This window comes from Drosophila mojavensis, unplaced genomic scaffold (genome assembly GCF_018153725.1).
Source record: "Drosophila mojavensis isolate 15081-1352.22 unplaced genomic scaffold, ASM1815372v1 contig_19, whole genome shotgun sequence".
Classification (NCBI taxonomy): Eukaryota; Metazoa; Arthropoda; class Insecta; order Diptera; family Drosophilidae; genus Drosophila; species Drosophila mojavensis.
In genome coordinates, this window is record NW_025318726.1 from 5,061,618 (window position 1) to 5,088,320 (window position 26,703).

The 26,703-nt window shown below is 36.5% G+C and overlaps 2 protein-coding genes across 10 annotated transcripts in view; one reads left to right on the forward strand and one right to left on the reverse strand.

Moving 5' to 3' along the window:
- The window catches only part of LOC6572038 (uncharacterized protein CG43427), a 78,495-nt gene that overhangs the window by 38,446 nt on the left and 13,346 nt on the right, over positions 1–26,703 (forward strand). For all 9 annotated transcript variants that reach the window (XR_004364612.2, XR_004364613.2, XM_032733009.2 and 6 more), the window contains exons 5-8: positions 21,195–21,682; positions 22,622–22,828; positions 26,318–26,460; positions 26,534–26,690. Coding sequence is in view for 7 of the 9 variants with exons in the window: in XM_032733009.2 (XP_032588900.1) it covers positions 21,563–21,682; positions 22,622–22,828; positions 26,318–26,460; positions 26,534–26,690 (627 nt within the window). In the remaining 2 variants the exon portion in view is untranslated. The remainder of the gene's footprint in view (positions 1–21,194; positions 21,683–22,621; positions 22,829–26,317; positions 26,461–26,533; positions 26,691–26,703) is intronic.
- Positions 1,577–7,278, reverse strand: LOC122756917. Its single transcript, XM_044007838.1, has 2 exons — positions 6,130–7,278; positions 1,577–2,326 (listed from the first exon to the last, which is right to left on the reverse strand). Exons 1-2 carry the CDS (start codon positions 7,093–7,095, stop codon positions 2,282–2,284), a joined length of 1,011 nt encoding a protein of 336 aa, XP_043863773.1. The 5' UTR covers positions 7,096–7,278; the 3' UTR covers positions 1,577–2,281.

The window sequence follows — 26,703 nt, forward strand, 5'->3', positions numbered from 1 at the left end:
AATATTTCAAATCAAAAATCTGCAAAAATTAAAAAAAAAATCAAAAGATTAAAACCTGACTAATCAAAAATAAATAAAAAATTCAAAATTCGAAATTCCAAAAAAAAAAGTTAATTATTAAAAAGTGTATTTTTGGCTTTTTATAATTTTGGACTTTTAAACTTTATAAATAATAATTGTGCGCGTGCGTACAAAAGCTAAATATCTCGAATGTTCAGGTATTTGTTTGTCTCAAACATAAATTGGTGTAAATTATTTATATTTATATTTCTCGATTGTTTTATATGGTCAGGAGTGCCGAACAACCTCCTTTTTTTTAACATACTAGCTGTATTATACATATGCATACACACAAATGGCCATCGAAATGAATGGCAAAAGTAACTGAAAATCTCTGCAAATTGGGTAAATCGGTAGTGTACAAATGGCTAGAGTAAAATAGGCAGATCGAGTGAGAGGGAGGTAGAGGGAGTGGAAGTAAGTGTAAGTATGCGCAAGTTAAATTTTGCATTAAATTGAACAGTTTGACACTGACTGGGAAGCTCAAACTGTACTTGTGTTCGTCATGCTTTATTTTTGTATGCAAATTTTTTTTATTTTCGGTTTTGTTTTACTTTGCCTCTTTTCCTCTGTGCCATCAGCTTCTCCGTATTAACAATGCGTTCTAGCCCCACTATTCGTCATCGGCTATGTTTGTGCGCACTTTTGTCTCTGCCCAGCCAATAGAGATAGAACACATAAACACAATTGTGTTCTATCTCTATCGGATGGCCTTCGCCCATGTGTCATGGTTTCGCAAGCATTGGCTTTGAAAAGCTTGTTTATTTAATTTTGCCTGCTGCTAATTTTGATTTGAGCATCTAAAAGAGTCATCCGCGAATTGAATAAGTATATTGGTTTTCATCAATGTCCGTCCGTATGAAGTTAGAAAAATATTTATATTTATATATATATATTTATATTTATATTTATATTTATATTTATATTTATATTTATATTTATATTTATATTTATATTTATATTTATATTTATATTTATATTTATATTTATATTTATATTTATATTTATATTTATATTTATATTTATATTTATATTTATATTTATATTTATATTTATATTTATATTTATATTTATATTTATATTTTATATTTATATTTATATTTATATTTATATTTATATTTATATTTATATTTATATTTATATTTATATTTATATTTATATTTATATTTATATTTATATTTATATTTATATTTATATTTATATTTATATTTATATTTATATTTATATTTATATTTATATTTATATTTATATTTATATTTATATTTATATTTATATTTATATTTATATTTATATTTATATTTATATTTATATTTATATTTATATTTATATTTATATTTATATTTATATTTATATTTATATTTATATTTATATTTATATTTATATTTATATTTATATTTATATTTATATTTATATTTATATTTATATTTATATTTATATTTGTTTGAAGCTGTCGAGCTTTTTCGACAACTCTGGCTCCAATCATTTACGAAGGCAAAAAAATAAAACCAAAACGATCTAATTTAGCTTATTATTTATTAATTTAATGCCGAGTCTGTGGACACTGTTTAGGCAAAGTTATTTCGATGCGAGGGTGACAAGTTTGTAGGTGTTGCGCGAATGAAGACTATTTTCGTACAGAGTTTAAAAGAATATAAATAAAGAGGAGTATGCAATTAACAGAGCGGATGAGATTTACATATGTATGTGTGTTATGCTTTGTTATGTGCAAGAGTGCACTAACAGCGAATGAGAATGACAAAGGAAAGAGATTAACTTAAGAGAAGCTTATTTAACTATTAAGAGCAATTATTAGCTGCTGCGCCGAACATCCTCCCCACCGTTAAAAGACCATGACTTTTAACAGGATCATCAACCGGAAGGACGCACAGCTTATTGACAGCTCGACGTGTAGTTCCAGTGGGTGTACGCAGAACAGCGACTCTCACGGCTCCATCGGCTCCAGCGATGATTTCAACGACCCGGGCTAATGGCCACTTCAAAGGTGGCAGGTTTTCGTCTTTTACACAGACGACATCGTTGACCTTGATAGAAGGCCGTGGGGTCCGCCATTTTACTCGCTGTTGCAGAATTGTGAGGTATTCCTCACTCCATCGCTTCCAAAACAACTGCTGTATGTATGTCATACGCTGCCAGCGATCGAGGCGATTGCAGTTAATCCGAGATAGATCTGGTTCGGGGAAGTCGATAAGTGGTCGACCAATCAGGAAATGCCCTGGAGTGAGAACTCCAAGATCATCAGGGTTTTCTGAAATTGGAACAAGAGGACGAGAATTGATTATAGCCTGAATTTGGCACACCAATGTGCGCAGTTCATCGAAACCAAGAAGTGCCGATCCCATAGACCGATATAGGTGCCTTTTAGCTGTCTTCACTGCTGCCTCCCAAAGACCGCCAAAATGTGGCGAACGAGGAGGTATGAATTTCCAATCGAAGCTGTTGTTGATGCAGTAGTTGTGAACTTCAGTACGATGTTCCTGGCTCAAAAATAAACGCCTCAGATCCGCCAACTCGTTCCGTGCACCCACAAAGTTGGTTGCGTTGTCTGACCAGATGCATGTTGGAATGCCGCGCGTACTGACGAAACGCTTGAGGGCGCCCAAAAAGGCAGCTGTTGACAGATCCTTTGCAAGCTCCAGCCATACAGCCTTGGTTGTGAAACAAACGAACACGCAGACGTAGCATTTTACTGATGCTCTATTTCGTCCATCGGGCTTGTAATAAAAAAGGTCCACAATAGTCAACTCCAGTGATTGTGAATGCCGGTGAGCACTGTGCACGCTCCTTAGGCAAGTCTGCCATTATATGCTCAACTAGGCGAGGCCGGGATCTGCAGCAAATTATGCATTTTCGCAATTCTCGGGCAACAGTTTTCATGCCGCCTATGGGCCAAAACTGCAATCGAATAGCTGCAAGCAAAGCTTGCGGTCCGGCGTGGTGATGCATTTGATGAAAATGGGATATTATAGCGAAGGTTAAGGGATGGTTTTTGGGTAAAATAATTGGGTGACGCGCATCGAAGCCGAGAGTAGAATGCCCCAAACGACCACCAACTCTTAGTAGACCAAAATCATCCATAAACGGAAATAGCGAAAGAATGGCGCTTGACGAGTGTATATTCCTTCCATTCTGTAGGGCAGAGTATTCCGGTTGCAACTGAGCTCTTTGAGCAAGACGACATAATAGGAACGATCCTTGACGCAGATCATCCGATGATAACTCAGGTGATTTTATTTTCCGGATGAATTTATGAACATAACCAAAGATTCGCTTCATTATTCCGAATGAATTTATGTACTTGAATGACAAAGAGATGTCCACATGCTCTGCCGACAGCAAGACTCTTTGACGCATTTCAGGCAAGCATGCTTCAGGCAAGCAGTGCCTAGGCCAATAACATTTTTCCTCTTGCAAAAAAGAAGGTCCATGCATCCATAATTTCGAGTGCAAGAGCTCTAACGGTGCTGCTCCTTTAGATAACATATCTGCAGGATTCATCTCAGTGGGCACGTAATGCCACTCCATGCCGATTGTGAGCTGCTGTATGGCACAAACCTTGTTAGCAACAAAAACATTGAATTTGGATGGCTCTTCCTTTAGCCAAGACAAGACCACCGCTGAATCTGACCAGCAATGCATCTCACATTTGAACAAGTTCAGTTTCTCTATCTCGCTTATCAAGTTCGCAAGCAGAAATGCAGCGCATAACTCAAGCTTAGGCACAGTGAGGGTCTTTAGTGGGGCGACTCTAGCCTTGGAACAGAGTAGATGCACTTTAACAGCATTATTCTTCGATGACCGAACATAAACACAAGAGCCATAGGCCTGAAGGCTAGCATCGCAGAAGGCATGTAATTCAACTCTTGCTTTAAGTTCGAGTACATAACGAGGAAAGGTTGCATTGCTCACTTGATGAAAGTCCTTACAAAATTCGCTCCAAATCGTTTCCAATGATTGTGGTAGACTCTCATCCCATTGTAGCTTGTCTCTCCACATGCGTTGCAAGATGATTTTTGCCCTAGTTAATGTTGGTCCGATCAAACCTAACGGATCGTAGCATCGCGCAATGGTTGACAGAACTGAACGTTTTGTGTGTTTTCCAACACTAATTTTGGGCTCGAAAGTGAATACGAAGCTATCCTTTCGAGGCTCCCAGATGAGTCCAAGAGTTTTTGTCACATCGGTCCCATCGCCGAGTTTGAGAAAACTCTCCTGCTCGATTTCTGGAACTCCGCGAAGAATGTTGATTGAGTTTGAGCACCATTTTCTCAATTTGAAGTTGCCTCGCTCAAGAAGATTTTTAGTTTGTTCCATTATGTCGCGAACTTCTTCAACTGAATTGCCTCCTGAGATCAGATCGTCAACATAGAAATCTCGCAAAACAGTTTTAGCTCCTAGGGGGTATGATGACGACTCATCCATTGCTAATTGGTGCATTGCACGAATAGCCAAAAAAGAAGCGGGCTTGGTCCCATAAGTGACGGTATTCAATTTGAAGACTAGAATGTCGTCGTCTGATGAGTTTCGCCATAAGATACATTGAAGCATTGCATCAGGCTCTGAAACCTTCACACACCTATACATTTTACTAATATCACCTGTAAGTGCAATGGAAAATGTGCGGAAACGAACGAGTGTGTGAAACAATGTGGCTTGTATGGTCGGTCCTGACATAAGAATATCATTTAATGAAAGCCCAGATGTGGTAACAGCCGAACCGTCGAATACCACTCTCAGCTTTGTTGTCGAACTTTCTTCCTTGTATACACAATGATGAGGCAAGAAGTATTTGCATTTAGAAATCTCTGCGCTGAGCACCGGTGACATATGGCCGAGATCAATATATTCTTTCATAAATGCAGAGTATTTTTCCTTCATAGCATAATTTCGAGCAAACTTACGCTCCAAATTTAAGAGCCGACGCTTGGCCTGCACATAAGAGTCGCCCAAAGATTCGAAGCCTTGCTTTTTTGGCAAGCAGACTAAGTATTCCCCTGAAGACAATCGACGATGAGTTGCGATGAAATGCTGCTGACAGTGGAGCTCCTCTGTTGTTACCTTGGCGATAGGCTCGAAAACGTGCTCCACTTCCCAAAATTGACGAACCAAATCATCAAGCCGAGTGCTGAGATTGGTATCATCGGAAGCTCTTTGAGTTACGATGAACGATGAGAGTTTGGGGGCCGATTGCCCGCCACCTGATATGATCCAGCCGAGTTGAGTTTTCTGCAAAACTGGCAACCCAGGTGCCAACATAATTTGCCCAATACACAACAGCTCAAAGAAAAGACCAGCTCCGATGAGAAGATCAATTCGCTGTGACTTATAAAATAAGGGATCAGCTAACTTTATGTTTGAGGGTATGTTCCAACTATTAGTAGACATTGAAATTCCAGGCTGATTATCAGTAATCGTCTTGGCGATGATTGCGCTGATGGTAGTTGAGTAATCTGAAATCCGCGATTTCAGAACGAGATCGACTGAATATCCTTCAGTTGAGAAGCTAGCATCTCCAATGCCAGAAACTGCACTAAGCGACTTTCTTTTTCGGAGCTGAAGCTGATTAGCGAATTGCGTGGTAACAAAGTGAAGTTGAGATCCTGAATCTAAGAGTACACGACACGGAACGAATGTTCCAGCTCGATTCTTAACAAGGATTATAGCAGTGGCTAGAAGCACAACATCAGACGAATGAGGCGACAGATGGGCTTGAGGCAAAGAAGGTGACATTGCAACCATAGCAGAGGAATGTATTGCATTTGTTTGTTGGACAGTGTTGGATGTATCTACTGAAGATTGATTGTAATGCAATAAGGTATGGTGCTTCGATTGACAAGTGCGGCAGGTACTAGATTTGCAATCTTTCAGCTGATGCCCCTTTCTTAGGCAATTTAGGCACAGAGCGAGTCTCTTGGCCTCCTTATGTCGTGCAATGGGTGGCAATTGCTCAAAACGCTTACATTGAAATATCATGTGGCTCGTGTCTTCGCAAAAGACACAACGACTGGGAGCTTTGGAAGCAACAAATGATTTTCTTAAATATGTACTCACGATCTTCCCTGACTTGCCAACCTGACCATCCTGCAAAACTTGATCCACATTTTCAAGCATTCGACACCGCTCTTGCAAGAACGTTGACAACTTGGCCCACGACGGTAACTCATTTGCTGATGATCGTTCCTCCCATTTGGCCTGAGTGCATTTGTCCAATTTCTGCAACACTGTTTGCACGATGATACAATCAGCGACTTCTTCCCTCGATGCAAGAGAATCCATAGCACGAATGTGAGATGTAACCTTATCCGCCAACTGCCTCAGTCTACCCACAGATGAATCTGCCTTCTCAAGCCCAAATATCGCTCTGATGTGTGCCTGTAAAATAAAACGTTTATTATCAAATCGACGTTGAAGAATATCCAGAGCGACGCTATAGTTAGCCCTATTTATTTCCAATGAGCCGATGGTATCCAGCGCAGCACCACTTAAGCAGGACCGAAGATGTTGGAGCTTCTCAATAGGGCTGAGCTCAGAGTCAGCATCTATGATCGTTTTGAACATAGAGAAAAAGTTTTCCCACTCAGTATAGATTCCACTAAATTTTGGCAATTCCAACTGCGGCAAACGCGACCGATTTGACATAATGAGCACTGGATTAGCATTTGTAAAGCTTGTATTAAGTGTCGAAGAAAACTGTTGATTTGGCCGACTTCCCAGTTCACGTTGAAGCAGGGCCTTAAACTTCAGTAGAATTGATTCAAATTTCGCAGGTAAATCACTGGATATGGACTCAAAATCTGATTCTTCTAAGTTCGTGTGAACCGCATCGAAATTTGACTCTAATTTGGTGATTGAGTCCAAAAGTACACGTAAATCACACGAATCCATATGGCTTAATTTGTCCGCGTCTGATTCGGCATATAGTCTTTCGAGTCTATCGAACAGCGCTTTCGTTTTACGCTTTAGATAAGTGACCTGAGATGCAGGAACTTGATCAGCACTCGATTCTAAATTATTCATTTTAGCCACAAATTTATTTGTTTTATGTTCACTTTTGAAAGAACACTTGCAATTGCAAAGTTAATGTACAAGCTAATAGTTCCACTTATGCACATATAATTTATCTGCACATTTTATATGCAAGCCCACTGTACGTATATACATATGTATGTACGTGTGTGATCGAGACAACTATTTTCGGAATAGCTGAGCAGACGCTACATAAAAGGCGCTAAACGCGATGATCCACGGACGAAAGAAAAAATGATAAAGATAATCAGAATGCAAAGCCACTGCATGCAGATTATCTGAGCTTTGATTTATGTATGTGTGTGTGTGTGTGTGTCTTCTACGATTGACACAGCTTTTTAGGTTTGCGCGCTTTCTATGCAGATGCAGCTGAGAAAGCGCCAACCGCGACGAACGAAACGGCAATTAAAAGAGGATGCAAGAAACTCAAGACAATTGCGTACACATACATATAAGCAGTTCGAACGAAATGTTAAATGTTTTACAAGGTTGTGTCACAATGAAATTGATAATTTGAATGCACTATCTTGCACAAATGTTTTGTAAATTTCACTGATGAGCGACGCCAAGATGGTGTAATAACGTTTAACGCGCTAAGCGAGCACCACAGAGTGTATTAGAAATCACGTCGGGGTCACCAAAATGTTTGAAGCTGTCGAGCTTTTTCGACAACTCTGGCTCCAATCATTTACGAAGGCAAAAAAATAAAACCAAAACGATCTAATTTAGCTTATTATTTATTAATTTAATGCCGAGTCTGTGGACACTGTTTAGGCAAAGTTATTTCGATGCGAGGGTGACAAGTTTGTAGGTGTTGCGCGAATGAAGACTATTTTCGTACAGAGTTTAAAAGAATATAAATAAAGAGGAGTATGCAATTAACAGAGCGGATGAGATTTACATATGTATGTGTGTTATGCTTTGTTATGTGCAAGAGTGCACTAACAGCGAATGAGAATGACAAAGGAAAGAGATTAACTTAAGAGAAGCTTATTTAACTATTAAGAGCAATTATTAGCTGCTGCGCCGAACAATATTTATATTTATATTTATATTTATATTTATATTTATATTTATATTTATATTTATATTTATATTTATATTTATATTTATATTTATATTTATATTTATATTTATATTTATATTTATATTTATATTTATATTTATATTTATATTTATATTTATATTTATATTTATATTTATATTTATATTTATATTTATATTTATATTTATATTTATATTTATATTTATATTTATATTTATATATTTTTATTTATATCGGCAAAATCTACATTTTCTACAGTATAAGAGCTTGAAACTGAAAACTTAGCTACGATATTGATGTGATGGGGTGTGATTGAGTATTCTGTAGTTGGTAACGCCCGATTGCAACGTTCTTACTTGTTTAAACACAGTTTTCGTAACTAAATGAGTATCTTGGTTATGTACTACATAAGTCCATTTTGTCTATTCGTATGAACGGAAACCATATCATCATAATTTTGAAACTAGGGACTCGAAATTTGGAACGTGTAGGTACGTACCATCATTTGATAAAGTCTTAAAATTTGAAATTTAGAACATATGAAAATTTCCAATGTCATAGGAAATGTAGAAAAAATATATTTTAATTATATTTCAGCTGAAGCTTTAAAATATCTCAGTTAAATTATTGCAGACTTACTGCTGACTTCTTTAATAATATAGATAAAACTGTTTTTGGATTTGCTGTCGATAGATATAACGTAACGATATATATAACGTAAACGGACGAGTTGCAGAACCAGAATTAAAATGTTTAGTCATCGAACTTGGCCTAATGCGAAACAAGAGAAACAACAGCACAGACAGCAGACATCCCGATGACTCAGCCCAGTTCAGCAAAATGTGCTACAAGTCTGCCAAAATTACAACGGCAGCAGTATTAGTTTAACCTCATCTTTGGGTTTGATCTTCATACAGTTGGGTGTACACCCACAAAGCGCCTCAAAACTGAGAACTTTGATGAAAACAGTTGGTCAGATAGTTTAATAAATCTGATACAAAATTTATAAGAGATCCAGAAAATGAAATTATATTACAGAGGGGGACACAAATAATTTAATTTTCAGCAAAATAAGTGTGAGTGCTGCAGTCGATACTGCTCGAGTAGGAGATAATCTGAATACTTGCAATGATACTCCAATCACTCTGCGCTTCTTTTATGCATACATAACAATATCATATGCACACATACATACGCAGGCATGTATACGAACAATTTAAAAAGTATTGCATTTGGAATATCCATTATTTAACTTAACCTGAAGCATAATTCATATTTTTCTTGAATAAAAAAAAATTATTTTTGCGACGAAATTGACTAAAGACCCCACTGTGATGCGACTCAGCTGTTGAACTCAACATCTTCGCTGCACTGAGATTATTCGCCAGTCTTCGTATTTATGCAACGTCATGCTTTGGCGCAACGCCCTCCGCTTTGGCAATGCCCTCGAGATACATATGTATGTATATTTTGTTAATGTGCCTGCACACACATTGTTCTGCTTCTACGCACACACTCAAAAACACTTACACACAGTCTTGGTGTGTGTTCTCAATTAGTTATTCATATAACGTGCTAAAAAATAAAAGAATCTACCGCTGCTGTTTATTAAGGCCTACATCTCCACTTTGGCTACTTACCACAGCTGTCCTTATGACTAGGGATAGGGGCTTGCGTCTGGATGATTCTTTAGCTACAGAATATTGTTTACTGTCTGCTTTGACAAAAACTTTGCATGTCATGTTGTCATTAGGGCACCTTTACGAGAGCCTTGCTTCTGATCCATATGCATTGGTCGCAGTCATAAGACCCGAGTCTGCTCAAGCCCAGACATTGTTTGTCTACTACTTTGCAGCTCTTACTCCTATCTATCTGTAGGCCCCTTTATTATACATAAGTTCTTATCATCGTATTAGGCTTCACTCTTTTTGTTTCAGCCCACTGTTTGTTTAACGCATCTGTTAGCTATGGCTTCATACACGTACGATCCCTGGGATTTGTTAACTACAATATGCTTGTCACTTGAGTAAATTTATTTTAAGTACAGAAGTTTTTAATATCTTTGCTAATAATTATGCTGGAATGATATCTAATTACCTGATTTTTCGTATTTCAATTTCATCAGCTTATTAATTCACATAGATTTCTTCTTTTTAAAACCGAAACTCAACCTGCTATTGGACTTTTAAAACTTTAATAAATTAGAAGTAATTGAACTGGGTTACACTCCGTAATACCTTGTCATGGCCGTTTCGACAGCTTCTAAACGACAAATCATCTCGAGAAATCATATTCGACAAACAAATGCCTTTGCTACGCTACGTTCATATTCGTATATATTCGTATATTTGTTTATATTTTCTTTTATGATTAAATAAGTAAACAAAATAAAAGTGTAAATCGGTGTACCTTAAACCAAACAAGTCGAGACTGCTCGACTAGGAGATACCCTGAACCCTCTAAGCTGATATTCTACTCATTCTGCACTTCTTTTATGCACACATGCATACACACGCATCCAAACGCAAGTTTAATCTTCGCAGAAAGCAGCGACTGCGCTTGGGCTGCCCTGCAGTGTGGGCAATATTATGAGAATTTATTTGTTGAATAATTTAATTTCTAGACGTACAATCTTAATGAAAATATGTGTACACTCCGAAGCACACGTCCCTAGTACTTGAAATGCGTTTTTTACAAATTGGGTGCGATGGGGGCGTGGTATCCAAAATCTGTAAATTACAAAATCTTCGTATCGATCAACTGTACATACACATATAAATCCGAAGACTCTAGGTCTAAAAGTGTTCAAATTAGGCTTTAAACGAAATTAATTTTCCGATTATTCTCGATAAAAACGTTACCGGATGAGTTATCGAAAAAAATAAACAAAACTTGAGAATATATATACTTTATGGGGTCTGTGATGATTCCTTCTGCTTGTTACATACTTTTCACAAAACCAATATACCCTGATTTCCTATTTTCAATGGGTTCAAGGTATAACAAGTAAGAAAGCCTTAGTCGGGACTGCCCGACTACGAGATTCCCTGAACCTTTTGAGAAACCGATATTTCAATAATTATTCGCACATGCACACAGACACACATACGCACGCACGCATAAATACGCATTGGCTGCAGTGGTGGCTTGGTAGGGAAAATTAATTGTTTCATAACTTTTCTCGTGGTTGGACTATCTTCATGAAAGAATTTGATTATAACATGAATGTGCATTCATTTGCTAAAGCACAAGTCTCTAGTATTTGAAATACGCCTTTGACAAATATGTGGAGGGGGTCAATATAGGGCTGGGGTGTAAATTTAGACAAAAATATCAATTTTATAAAGTACATTTGAATTTACATTAAAAATGTGGCGACTCTTACCTTAAAGATGTAGCAGATATAAATTATTACGGGCTGTCGATAATGTTTTACATCGATAACAAAATAACGGGGCAAGTTATCGATTTTTGAAGCAAAACTCGATATCCGATATCCGCGTGGTATACTCGGACCTAGGAAAAAATTTCAAGTCTCTAGCTTTTATATCTTCTGAAATCGACGCGTTCAAACATACTGACAGACGGACAAACGGACAGAGCTAAATCAACTCAGCTCGTTGCCCTGATCCAGAATACATATACTTTGTGGGGTCTGCCACGCCTCCCTCTGCCTGTTACATACATTTCAACAAAACCATTACACCCTGATTTCCCATTGAAAATGAGTCCAGGGTATAAATATAAAGAAGCAAATCAACTGTTTGTTGGCTAAAAAAAAAAATGGGTAGATAATCTTCGAGGTTATTTGTAGCAAACTTCCCTAAATCGTACATTTAATTGTTGTTGTAGTTGATGCTATTTGCAGACACTCTTTACCAACATAAGCGCGCATCATTATATGTGCAAAAACAGTGAGTAAAATTCATCAGTATTTTATGAAGACGTTTTTTACGAATGGACGAATTAATTGTAAATTAAAATTGATTAACTAATTTTTCTGTTTTCAAAATAATAAGTTATAATATGCTTACTTAAAATATCACAAATATTAAACAGGTAACTTAACTTACAATTAAATAATAAATATATATATATCACATTCCTTTATTATAGAGTAAAATAAATAATTTAATATAATATTGAAATTTTCTTGCGGAAACCTCGATTTTGTATATTTCGGATTTGAGCTACTTGCCCATTTTCCCATGATTCGCAATTCGGAAAAAATTAATACAAACTTCTAAGGATTTTTATTTTAACAAATATATGGATGTCAATATCACGTTTTGAAAAGATTATGAATTTAATTAATTATGTGCTGCTGGCGATGTATGCGTACAAGAAGCGTAGAGTAATTGCAATGGTGAGCTATCAGCGGCATTAAGAGTGTCTATTAGTCGAGCATATGCTAGTGAAGCACTTTTACGTTACTCTAGTTCGACATATGCAGTCGCTCATGGCTGTATGCGCAACGTCTGCAGTTGCTGCTGTTGCTTTAATTACTGCTTTATTTTTGCTTCTGCTTTTTTTTGTGGAGTTTATATTCCTTATTTTACTATTGCGTTTTGGATTTTCGATACTTGGGCAAAGACAGCGGCAGCAACAGCTTGATTCCGCTGTATGCTGCCATGTCTATATCGGGCGCTTACTGGGTGTGTTTAGGCGTGGGCCAAATAATATAATAACTGATTCGTCATGCCGAACCGATTATAAGAACAAGTATAAATGTTTTCACAAGCTCACTTGAAATGTCAAGGGTTAGGCAAAACTAATTCATAGAAATCACCACTGATGGAATTTTCGTTATAAGCGTTATACATATTTGATTGTGCTATTCTATGCGAATTATATATTTTTGGAAATTTACACTTATTTATGCTTAAACACGTAACGAACATAGTCGGACGGATGTGAGCAATTAGCATAACAGTTTAACTTGACTTTTTTTCTATTAACTAAATAATTCTGTCCTCTAAATGATGGATCTTTATCGAATACGGAGGGGTATGCGGACATGGATAGATCATCTCAGTCGTCGTTATAATCAAGAATATATTCTTTCTGCCATGTTTCCTTCCATTTTACCCTGATTGTAGGTATAAATAGTAAGCGACTTCCGTTCACAAAGTGCAGCCAACACTGTGCTCCGAGTGTCTCATAAATAGAGAAGAATTGCAAAAATTGCACCTAATAAAATATTTAACTGTCTAATTGAACGATAACAAAATATCATTTCACATAAAATCCTTTAATAACAATAGGTTACAAGCAGCTGTAATGCCGTGAAAAATGTATTTTAGTTTTGCGCAATATCCGCTCGAATGAACGTAAACCATTTTGTCCTTATGGAACTAGAGTCTTATTAAAGGGATTCGATAAATTATAAAACATATTGTTAGTCAGCCAATTCCGTCGGTTCATAAATATAGAAGATACTAAACTTTTTAAATGTAAATGTAAATAAATACCGTTATATGATTTTTATAAAAATGTATAGGTATATATAATTAACATTTATAATGCCATAGAATTATTCTATGCTGCTGACGTTTGCTATTATCGCCTGGAAGCTAATGCCCGCATGGCTCAGTTCTTGGCCTAATTGGATTGATGTTCGAGCGGAAGGCCGTCAGCAATTAGCGTAACGCCTGGACGCACCCATATATATAAAATGGGGACCAACAGAAAATTATAGCCCAAAATAATGCAAGTATTATGCTGTTGTTGTAGGTGATTGTTGTTGTTTATGTTGCTATGCTCATTTATAAAGTGAAATGATGTATTGGTTTTTTACAATGTTCGCCTCTACAAATGGTCGGAATTTAACTGAAACATCATATTATGTTGTTCTATTATAAAATAACAAAGTGAAAAACATTGCAACTATTAAATTTGTGAATAAACTTATAATTCATTTTTATACCCTGAACCCATTTTCAATGGGAAATCAGGGTATAATAATTTTGTTGAAATGTATGTAACGGGCAGAAGGAGGCGTGGCAGACCCCATAAAGTATATATATTCTTGATCAGGGCGACGAGCTGAGTTGATTTGGACCTGTCCGTCTGTCTGTCTGTCCGTCTGTCCGTCTGTCCGTATATATGAACGCGTCGATTTCAGAAGATATAATAGCTAGAGACTTCAAATTTTTTTTAAATGTCCGTAATTACAGCGCGCATATCAAGTTTATCATTAAAAATCGATAGCTCATCCCATTCTTTTTTTATCGATAAAAAACCTTATCGAAAACCAGTTATAAAATTATATCTCCTACACCTTTATTGCTAAAGTCTCCAAATTTTTTATGTATGCTAATATGCAGTTTATGCAATTTCGGTTTTTGTTAAAATTGACCCCCACCCCCATATCCACCCCCTCACCCCCACTTTGTAAAAAGCGTATTTCAAATACTAGAGACTTGTGCTTTGGCAAATACATGCATATCCATGTTGTAATCATAATCTGAAAGTTTCATGAAGATCGTATGTCCACAAAAAAAATTATTTTATTATTTATAGTTATTAAGCTATTAAGTTCTCATAGTAAGCCAACACTGCAGCCCATGCGTGTTTATGCGTGGGTGCTTGTGTGTATGTGTGTGTGTATGCGTTTGTGTGTGTATGCGTGTGTGTGTGTGTATGTGTGTGTGCGTGCGTGCGTGTGTGTGTGTGTGCGGGTGCGTATTTCTTGTGTAAGCTGAAAGACGCGAAAAATTATTGAAATAGCTATTGCTCCAAGGGTTCAGGGGATCTCGTAGTCGAGCAGTCTCGACTATAGCTTTCTTACTTGTTATACCCTGAACCCATTGAATATGGGAAATCAGGGTATAATGGTTTTGTTAAAAGTATGTAACAGGCAGAAGGAGGCGTGGCAGACCCCACAAAGTATATATATTCTTGATCAGGGCGACGAGCTAAGTCGATTTGGCCCTGTCCGTTTGTCTGTCCGTCCGTCCGTCCGTCCGTATGTATGAACGCGTCGATCTCAGAAGATATAAGAGCTAGAGACTTGAAATGTTTTTCCTAGGTCCGTGTATATCACGCCATTATCAAATTTTTCTTTTTATATCGATAACTACTCCCGATATTTTATTATCGATTAAAAACCTTATCGAAATCTAGTTATTTAATTATATCTCCTACACCTTTAGAGCTAGAGCTTGCAAATTTTAAGTGTAGACTTATATATATTTTATACAATTTCGATTTTTGTTCAAATTTACCCCCCACTCCTATTTCCACCCCCTCACCCTCACCTTTGTAAAAAGCGTATTTCAAATACTAGAGACTTGTGCTTTTAAACATTATGATTATGTTCTGACAGTTTCATTAAGATTGTACGTCTAGAAATTAAATTATTCAACAAATAAATTCTTATAATGTTGCCCACACTGCAGCGCAGCGCAAGCGCAGTCGCTGCTTATTGCACAGTTAGCAGAGCGCGTTCTAATACGTGCGTGTGTATGTATGTGTGCCGAAAAGAAGTGCACAGTGATTAGAATATCAGATTGGAGGGTTCAGGGTATCTCCTAATCGAGCAGTAACAATAATTTTATAATCCGTCCCAAAAAAAAAATGAGGATTATAGGAATACGTATTTTTTATTAAAATGATGATGACTGCTTAACTCCAGCATTCGGTACCCAACGATTTCAAAAATACGCGTTCCGTGATATGAATATCCGTCATACGACTTCGTGAGTCGCTGACAACATTTTATTGCCGACGCAAGTCGCTCCGAAGGCACTGAGCTACCAGGGGTGGTTAGGCAAACGAATAAAAATTTAGAATCATAATTTGCGAAACAATCCAAATGAAAGTCAATCATGTATATTCCGAGAAAGCACGGACCTTCCAATTACACATATACGTACAAACAGAAAAATTGCGCCACTTTAAATGATGTGTAAATACTTACCTTTTTTGGTTGCGATTGCGTTTGGGCTGCGCTGCAGTGTAAGCAATATTGTAAAAATTTATTTGTTGGATAATTTCTTTTGTAGACGTGCAATCTTAATGAAACTTTCAGAGCGTAATCATATGGTTGAAATGTTAACATTCCGAAACACAAGTCTTTAATACTTGAAATACGTTTTTACAAAATCTTTGAATCTCTGAAGTCTCTAGGTCTAGAGCTGTTCAAAAATCGAAAAATATGATATCGAACAAATATGATAAACTTGTACTGCGTATGGTATACACGAGTATGCACACAAAATACTTTTACATACTTTACATATATACTTTATGGGGTCTGCGATGATTCCTTCTGGCTGTTACATACTTTTTCACCAAAACATTATACCCTGATTTCCCATTTTCAATGGGTTCAGGGTTTAAAATCATAAATCGATGGTACTTCAGGGTATCTCCTAGTGGATACCCGCTTGATTTATTTTAGCTTGATTTTGCAGAAGTTTTAAATATATAAAAAGTGATGACGTCTTAGCAGATGGGCTTTCCTTTAAACAGTTTAAAATTCAACCAGGCTTAAAATACCGTCACACTCTTGAAGTGTTCCTAACATATCAGGGGACATAATGGGTACTCGCCGCAACCGCTCGGCTTGTTGGTTATTGGTTTTGTCTTACATGCGGTGGGTGTGTACGAATTTAAATGTTGAACGTGTATCTCATTTTTAATGCAAAAAATATATTATTTTTGCTGAGTTCGTTTTGACTTTGGCCAGAGGCTGTCAAAGCAGGGAATTGAAACAGGCGCGCGAATTAGGTCAGGCGTATGGCAAATGTTCGACTGGGATTTTCAAGACCGCAGCTTGAACTTGGTCAACAAGCTCTAAAGTCAATAAAGCAAGCGACACATAAGATTTAATATTATTAAGATTTTGTAAAGAAATTTTACTGCTTTAGTCATTGGTCTATGCAGAATTGTGTATTTCACAATTTGTGCTACTGAATCCTAACTTTTACCCGAACCCCACTTCCAGCCTTCTTAAAAAGAGTTTCAAAATAGCAACAGTTGCAACATTAATGTATCTGGTGGATAATGTATCTATATATACAAAATTGCTTAGAGTGCAAGTGCGGCTGAATATGTATCGTTTCATTTTGCGAATTTGTTGCTGACTTGGCCAATTCGCAGTCCACCAGCATCACTTTTCCAGTGAAACGCAGTCAGCAGATAGAGCTTTACATACCGATAATTAATATGTATATAGTCGATATTTTTGTGCGAGAGTGATAAACGAATAATTAATAAATACAATATCATTATTAATTTTATAATATTGAATTACTCACATAAAATTAGAAAAGTTTAGTAATCTTAACTTATATATGTTATTTTTATATATGCTGATTTTTTTTTTCAGGTATTCAATTCAAAAATGCGATATAATTGTCCACCCTTCCGATTTTCGCAAACGCTTTATTCAACTTACCAAACAGATACACTGTTGCCTTCTTGTAAGCCACATTAAGCATTTATTAAAATATATACTGTTGTACTACAGAGAATAAAAATAAAATATCGGCTGTGGCAACAACAACTTCAGCTGCATTTGCAAGCTACCTATTTAGTGTGTTTAAAATGTTTTTCATTAGTTGGTTACCGTATCTCGAAAAGTGTCGTCAACGTAACGTTAATATACTCGGTTATTATCACCATTTCGGCACTTATCTAAGAGGGAGAGAGAGTGAAGTGCACTGTTATTATACGTGTTATGGGCAGTTTTGAAAGTAATTTGTATCTTTCCGACAAGCCTGGCGAACAGCAAAATCTATTGTTCTCGACCCAAATCGACAGAAAATAGTCATAATCTAGCCATACTTAGAGTAAAGATACTTAGCGCTTTGATTTCACTAGCTTGATAAGCTAATAAGATTCTCGCTCTTTTTAGATTGAAGGCATAGATAAATAGTTAATTAGACTTCTTGCTTTGTAAGAAAAATGTTTGTGAGAATTGTTTTATAATTTTTCAGTCTCAGTTGTGTTGCTGTCGCCAGAGGCCCTCTAATAGTTAAGTAGAGTTTTGTTTTTATTGTCGTTCCAGCTATTGAAAGTTGCCAATAATAAAATGTTGTTTATTTATTTGGGTTTAATAGCAGAATTAGCCTTAGTCTTAACAAATGCACTGGAAATATTCTGCCCCACGGATATTAAAACATGAAAGGCTGACCATTGTAGCTGATTAGTGCGGTGCCTCACATAATTCTTTGATGTCGTTTGCCGCTCTTTGCCGACTGGCTATGCTGCTAATTAGCTGAAGAAAAGCAATTGCTAGGCATTTAGTAGAAACTATTCGCATGAATTTTGCTAGTCAGACACCAGGCAGACTACTGTTATTTTGTATACCCTGAACCCATTGAAAATGGGAAATCAGGGTATAATGGTTTTGTGAAAAAGTATGTAACGGGCAGAAGGAATCATCGCAGACCCCATAAAGAATATATATTCTTGATCAGCACGGCGAGCTGAGTCGATATAGCCCTGTCCGTCTGTCCGTCCGTCCGTATGAGTGCATCGATCTCAGAAGTCATAAGAGCTAGAGAGCTGAAATTTGGTGTACCATACGCAGTACAAGTTTATCATATTTTTTCGATAGCTCGTCCGATACATTTTTTATCGAGAATAATTGAAAAATTAATTTATTTTTTCAGCCTAATTTGATCACTTTTAGACCTAGGGACTTCACTTTACTGTGTGTATACAGTTGATCGATACGAAGATCTTGTAATTTACAGATTTTGGATACCACGCCCCCTTCGCCCTCAATTTGTAAAAACGCATTTCAAGTACTAGAGACTTGTGCTTTGGAATGTACACACATTTTAACCATATGATCACGCTCTGAGTTTCTCTCTCAGTTTCATTAAGATTGTATGTCTACAAAAGAAATTATTCAACAAATAAATTCTCATAATATTGGCCACACTGCAGCGCAGTCGCTGCTAACTGCGCAGTCAGCAGAGCGCATGATTATAGGTGCGTGTGTGCATAAAATAAGTGCAGAATGAGTAAAATATCAGCTTAGAGGGTTCAGGGTATCTCCTAGTCGAACAGTCTCGACTAGAGCCTTTTTACTTGTTATAATTTGTCTTTTTTTTTTTTTTTAATTTTTTATCTGTTTGCTCAGCTAGAGAACATCTTGATGAAATTTTTAGCTAATTGGCGGCATGCTTGTAAGTATCCAGTATATAGTTTCCAGTCGTCAGTCCTGGATCGAGGTTGTTTCTGTTTCTTATATGTCTTATATCTTCGAAACAGATATTAGCTCCAACTTGACAGTTTAATCTTAGCACCTTTGGCGTTAGCGCTGATCTACAACTTGGTTATTTTATTTGTATCTAACCAACATTTTATGCACTTGTTAAATGATTACGAGTAATACTAGTGGATTAACCCCATCCACCAGCCAATATTACTTTTTATATTTTAGTGCCACATGTTTTTTGGAAAGTTGCCGCGTGTCTTATATAAAATACTGTTAAATGTAAATTATTGCAATTTGCTGAGCTGTTCAGTTGATTGACTAGTTGGTTGGTAATTTAATTTTAAGTAATTGTAGTATCTATAATTTAGTAGCTATCTCTTGTTGCTCTGGCAGCTCGACAACTCTGACCGCTTAATTATTATCATTTGAAAGTTGAGTATTAATTGTTGTTGTTTGGCTATCGCAATATATACAGCTGTGTTTTAAAGGCAAATTTGCATTTTCCAGCACACTCAAGTTCGCTTATTTATGCTCATGAGCTGCCCATGTTGATTAGCATCCTCGCAGGCCTCCATTGCAATGCATTGCTTTCTTTTCACTCGTATACCTTGGAATGTCCTGTGCTTTTCTCTTTGGAATGTTGAGGCCGCGTTGGCATGCGGATAACATTGAACATAGCTATTCACTGAATGGAAGATTAAAACAAATAATAGAGGTTTGTTATGCAAACATGACAACCTTAATAGGTAAATAGAAGTCATAGCTGAGAATATCACCTAATCGATTTCGATTTTTATTTGTATTTGCATTCTTTGCATAGCTTTTTCTTTGTATATTATTCAGATTGCTCTTCAGAATTATCCAAATATAATATAAAACAAGTAAGAAGGCTCTAGTCGAGACTGCTCGACTAGGAGATACCCTGAACCCTCCAAGCTGATATTCTAATCATTCTGCACTTTTTCTATGCTCCCATACATACATATGCATACAGATGCACGTATAACAACGCGCTCTGCTAACGGCGCAGTAAGCAGCGACTGCGCTTGGGCTGCGCTGCAATGTGGGCAACATTAAACGAATTTATTTGTTGAATAATTTAATTTTTAGACGTACAATCTTAATAAAACTTGCAGAACATAATCATCAAATGTATGTTCAGTCCAAAGCACAAGTCTCTAGTACTTGAAATGCGTTTTTTACAAATTGAGTGCGAAGGGGGCGTGGTATACAAAATCAGTTAATTACAAAATGTTTGTACACAGTAAATCTGAAGTCTTCAGGTCTAATAGTATTCCAATGAGGCTGAAAAAACAAAATGAATTTTTCGATTATTCTCGATAAAAAAGGTATCGGATGATTTATCGAAAAATAAGACAAACTTGTACTGCGTATGGTATATGGAATATATGTATATGTGTATATATTGAATATACTTTATTGGGAAAGCTACTCTTTCTGTCGCAAAATCAGTATACTCTGAACTCAATTATAAAAATTGTAGGCCATCAAAAAATATGGGACAGATCTTTATAAGATTGGCTCACATGCCAGTGTCGGGGCCAGCTGGGCAGCTTGGTCGATGCACCAGGCAGTCCAGCAGCTAGACAATTGCACAATTAGATAAACTATCTCTAATGAATGTTAAGTGAACTTCGTAAACAACTTTTTGATGCATTGTTCGAGTTACCTCTTGCTCTTCTTCTTGTATTCTACATATTTTTGCGCATCCTTGGCGGATGCAGCTTGCAGAGTGGACTCACGTATCACCAGGTGCCCATATGGCAACTATTATTCGATTTAATCCCGACTTTAATTTAAAAATAATATGCGATTCAATTGAAATTTTCTATCTTTGTTTTATTGCAGATCGTAAAAATTGACACACTTGGAATACAAGAAGCTCATCTTTATGGACCTGCTTGTTGCATGGATGGTAGTGGCATCGATTTAGAGAACTGACTTTTGATTTATTCATATCGACTTAAATGATCACGATGGCTAGGATTAATTGAAATTGAAGATGATATTGTTAAAATTGTTGACCGATTGACCAACATACACGAATTATAACAAGCTGCCATGTGAGAAAGGTGGCATTCATATTAATTAGGCATCGCCCCCAGTTAATAACTTATTTAAATAATAAACATATCCATCGAGCGACTAAGACTGTGAAGCAAGCGAGAGAGATTGAGGCGCAAAGGAACAAAGCGGAGAGTAACATAAACATCACCATGGAGTCTGAGTCCACGGAACAGAATGTTGTGCTACGCGGCAACGAAGATTTGATGTCAACATCAAATACGTCAACAAATGACGGTACCTGCAACCCGAATGGATGTACCAAAAAAACGGTTAGTATCGAAGGGCAGAGCCCGAACATTGCATAATAAAACGTACTTGCATTATATCGTTAATATAACAAGGTACATTCAACTAAGCTGGTTACTGCGAAAAGCAATTTCTGCAATGGATTATAATATTGATAAATCCTCAATAGTAATTTCTTCAAAATGTCGATAATAATATTTAATGTCGATGCTAATACTTATTTCCAAGAAATTGTAAGGAACGCAATCGCGAACAATAAGGGCTAGCAATTATTCAAATTTACTTGAAGAGGGTAGAATTTTTGAAGGTTTAAATACAATAGTGCTTTCTTATCAACGACTAATCAACTTATTTGAGTTATTTAGTGACAATAAAACCAATAGTCGGGATATACAATAGAGGACGAGATTATAAACATACTTCCAATGATGGACATTGGGCTGTAAGATATTCACGTATCTTTGATGTATCAAAATGCAATTGCCTATTTCCACAATACAATATGGCTTCCCAATATTATTAAGCCACCTGCATTGGAGTGATGATTTAAAGAATTCCTCCTTTCCTATATTTTGGAAATAACGGTTGTTATTAATGGTCATATCCCACCCCAAACCGTTCAATTCTGTTCAAGTTCACGGAACTGTGGTAATAGATTCTGAAATAATTGTAGGTGGGCAAGATACTAGTTTGAGAACAAACAAAAAAAAAAAAAAAAAAAAAAAACAATAAATTATTAAAAGGGTTTGATTAAAATCACACATAATGGTATCACGACAACTATCCCAAATAACTAGAGAACAAAAGACATGCAATTTTAAACTCTGATCTTTGACATTTGCATTTGACTCGAAAGCAGTTGAACTAATTTAGCAGCATAATTGAAGTAATTTATACAGCACTTGTTGCTTTGTTATAATTACAATTGTGACATTTATTACAATTATTATAATTAATTTTAGTGCATAACATCGCCCGATCCCACAGCGTATGTGACAAAGGCGCGTGTAACGCGTCCCACGCCACCGCCACCATCCAAGAATCCAATGCAATTTGTCCAGATCAAACCATGCAATTTATATCAGACGGCGCAGGAGCAGTTAAAAAAGGCCGAGGAAGTTAAAAAGCTGAAGGAGGTGAAGAAAGAGGAGCCCGAGGAATGGCAGAACGTAAGTACTATTGGCTGTAAGATCAAAATTTATTTATTTAATTTGTGCAGTCAAAGACAAGGTAAACAGTAATTCAAAACAAGTAAGAAAGCTGTAGTCGAGACTGCTCGACTACTAAATCCCCTGAGCAAGAGCTATTTCAATCATTTTTCGCGTCTTTCTGCTTACACAAGACACACGCACACACACACACACAAACACACCCACACGCACACACACAAACACAAACACACCCACACACACACACACACACACCCACACCCACACTCACACACACACCCACACGCACACACACAAGCACCCACGCCTAAACACGCATGGGCAGCAGTTTGCGCTTACTATGAGAACTTAATTGGTTTTTTGTGGACATACAATCTTCACGAAACTTATATGAGTATACATTTAAAATTTGGAGACTATCTTTAAAGATGTAGGAGATAATTTATAACTGATTTTCGATAAGGTTTTTTATCGATAAAAAAAACCAGGATGAGTTATCGATTTTTGGTGACAAACTCGATATCCGCGCTGTATATACGGACATTTTAAAAAAAGTCTCTAGCACTTATATCTTCTGAAATCGACGCGTTCAAACATACGGACAGACAGACGGACAAGGCTAAATCAAATCAGCTCGTCGCCCGTCGTTTGAAATAGATGTATCACATTTTAAATTGAATATTGCGATCAAGTGTATACTCATTCACATCCCATCGGCAATTTAGCAGCTAAGTTTAGCTCTAATACTGTAGAAAATGCAGTTTTTCCCGATTTTCCACAACCTTACTGGGAGTAGACACTTCATTTTTTTTCTTAGAACGAACTAACGGTACCGTAACTGCAAAATTTGAATGCTTACGCTCAAAAAATGTGAAAATTACAGGGTATTTTTCGATATGACACGCCTCTAAAGAGGCGCAAAACTGATTTTGGTTACTATCCAAATTTGAAGCTTCGAGCTATTATACTTAAGGAGATATAAAGTTTTTCGATTTACCACGCCCCCTGTAGGCGGACATATATCCGTCGAAACTTTTTAGTCTTCGGTGGTCATAAAAATTGAGGTCTCTAGCATCAATAGTGTCCAAAATAGAGCAGAATTTAAAAAATCAATGTATCTTCAGGTCCGATTTGCCATGCCCCTAATAAGCGTAGACGTATAAATTTGTCATTAGACTTTATATAAACATAACATTAGCTGTAAAACTCTTCGAGATACAGTTTTATCCGATTTGCCACGCCTCCAATGGGCGTAGATATATCCGCCATAGCTTGTGATCTTGGGTGGTCGACGCGGATCTACATTCCAAATTTCAGCTTTCTAGCTTTTCAGGTAATATGATTTCTGGCATATCGGAAAATGCCTTTTCCGATTTGCCACGCCCTTAGTCGGCGGATCGGGAAAATTTTAACATTTTATAAATCGGAGATATACATGACGTGTATGTGTTCCAAATTTCAAGTCTTTAGCTCCAATAGCGCCGAAATAAACTGTTCATACGAACAGAGTGATAGACGGACAGACGGACGGACGGACAAGAACAATATACTAATTTAATTTCGTGAATGTATGAAAAAAAAAAAAAAAAAAAAAAACAATTATGAAAGTTCTAATCGAAACTGCTCGATTGCGAGATCCCCTGAATTATTCGAGGAAATGATATTTTAATAATTTTACACAAGAAACACACACAGGTCTGCAGTTTGGGCATACTATGAGAACTTAATTGTTCCATCTTGTGAATGGACTTTCTTCATAAAAAATTACTCAGATCGTAATTATAGCATTGAAATGCGTGCATTTGCCATTTAAAACACATTTAAAATTTAGCGACTCTAGTAAGGGTGTAGGAGATATAATTTTGTTTCGTATTTGCAACTGTCTTAATACACAAAGTGTATGGTGTTTTGTCTCGATATAGCCATAACTGTAATAGCAACAGCAATAGTAATGAGTATGGCATGTCTGTGGTAATATGTTTTAGAGAGTGGAGCCTGCTCCAGTTTCCAAATCACGTCGCTGGCGTGGACAAATAATATTACGTAATCAGCTGTTACTTGAATGCGTTTTGTATACTTTCCTTTGCGTTTATACTTTTTATATTTTACACGATTCGCAATACATGTAAATTCGTGTGCCATAACCTCTAACGAATTGTCCCCCTTTGACGTATATCTTATTGCCTAATCAACTATTGCTTTTGTGTGCAGTGTTGCATTTGAATTGACTGCTGTAAATCCGCTGAAGCTCATTTTTTTTTGGGCACGTTTACGTCATTTTGTCACTTAAGCAAACTAATTTATGTGTTCCTAGGTATAAATTCGATTAGGTAACTCTTTATACCTTGTACCCATTTTAATGATCAGGATATAAGGGTTTTATTAAAAGAATGTAACGGGCAGAAAGAGGCGTGGCAGACACCACCTAGTGTATTTATTCTTGATCAGCGCAACGAGCTAAATCGAGGTGACCCTGTCCGTCAGTATGTATGAACGCGTCGATCTTAGAAGATATATGAGCTAGAAACTTAAATTTTTTCCTAGCTCTGTGTATTTCACGCGCATATCGAGTTTTTCTCCAATTATCGTTAACTACTCCCGATGTTTTGCTATCGATCAAAACCCGTATCGAAAATTATTTATTTAATTATATCTCCTCCTATCCTCCAAAAGCCCGAGTCTCCAAATTTTAAATGTAGAATTTCAATTTTTTTTACCACATATGCACTGCCTCACCCCTACATTTGTTAAGGCCTTATGTCAAGTACTTGAAACATGTGTGTGTTTTTCTTGTGTATGCAGAAAGACGCGAAGAATTATTGAAATATCAGTTTCTCGAAGAGTTCAAGGGATCTCGCAGCAGTCTTGGCATCAGCTTTCTTACCTGCTTTGTTTTGAGCTTAAGCTTTGGTTTGCGTACTGCAAAAAGCGTGAATAAAAAAAATTGTTTCGACTGGAATCTCTAGTATTCGAGTATACTATGAATTCCGAGCGGAGCTTGAGTCTTAAGAGTTTTAGCTAATAATCAGTGACAACAGATAATAATTTCGAGCATTTATTGATGTAGTTTCTTCGGAGATACTAATAACATTGGCATAATTAGATTACATTTTATTAAACTAAAATGCTATTCCCTTAAACTCACGATGTAAATTTTAATACTCTGAAGTGCACGTAGAAACGTTTGGGATTAAAACGACTGCGGTAAATATAGTTTACTCAGTAAATATATAATTCTAATTCAAAGCCGTTACATATTATAGTTATAATCATTAGTGTTGATATTCCAGGCCAAAAAATTAAATGCATTTGATTCATAAATGCTAATGAACCGCAGAGGCAGAATACCTGAGCAAAGACTTTTATGTACCATATATTTATGGCACGCAAACATATAGTATAGAATAATCTAGTATTATATAATGTGTTATTATTTTATGCTAACTTTCGCAATTTTTCTACACGAACAACAACATCCCAACAATTAAGAACCTTGATAATTGGAAATCATCACGACGAAAACGTGTCGAACATATTATAGATCGTGTTGTGGAAACAAAAAAGCTGGAACTGGAGGAACATGATCGTACGAGACGAAAATCGAAGACATTTACTGAAATGATGGAGGAGCGGTAAGTAATAGTAGTGCAGTAATGCCGAAAATCTGATATCTAGTTTAATTCCATCCTATTGCATTTCTATCAGGGCTGAGCGTAGCGGCTCACGTGGGCGTGTCAAATTGGCATCTCTTGCCGTATATAACGATGACGAAACGAATGATTTAAGTGATTTGGGTATCGGCACTAGCAGCGCCAGCGGTAAAAGCAGCTTATCGGAGGACTATGAGAACAATAGTGTTATGGTGAGTGCTGAAT

Coding starts and splice junctions, on each gene's coding strand:
- LOC122756917 (XM_044007838.1), bottom strand. CDS start 7,095: ATGAATAATTTAGAATCGAGTGCTGATCAAGTTCCTGCATCTCAGGTC. Junction 2,327..6,129: donor TTGGCAAGTCAGGGAAGATC/GTGAGTACATAT, acceptor TTCCAATTTCAG/AAAACCCTGATGATCTTGGA.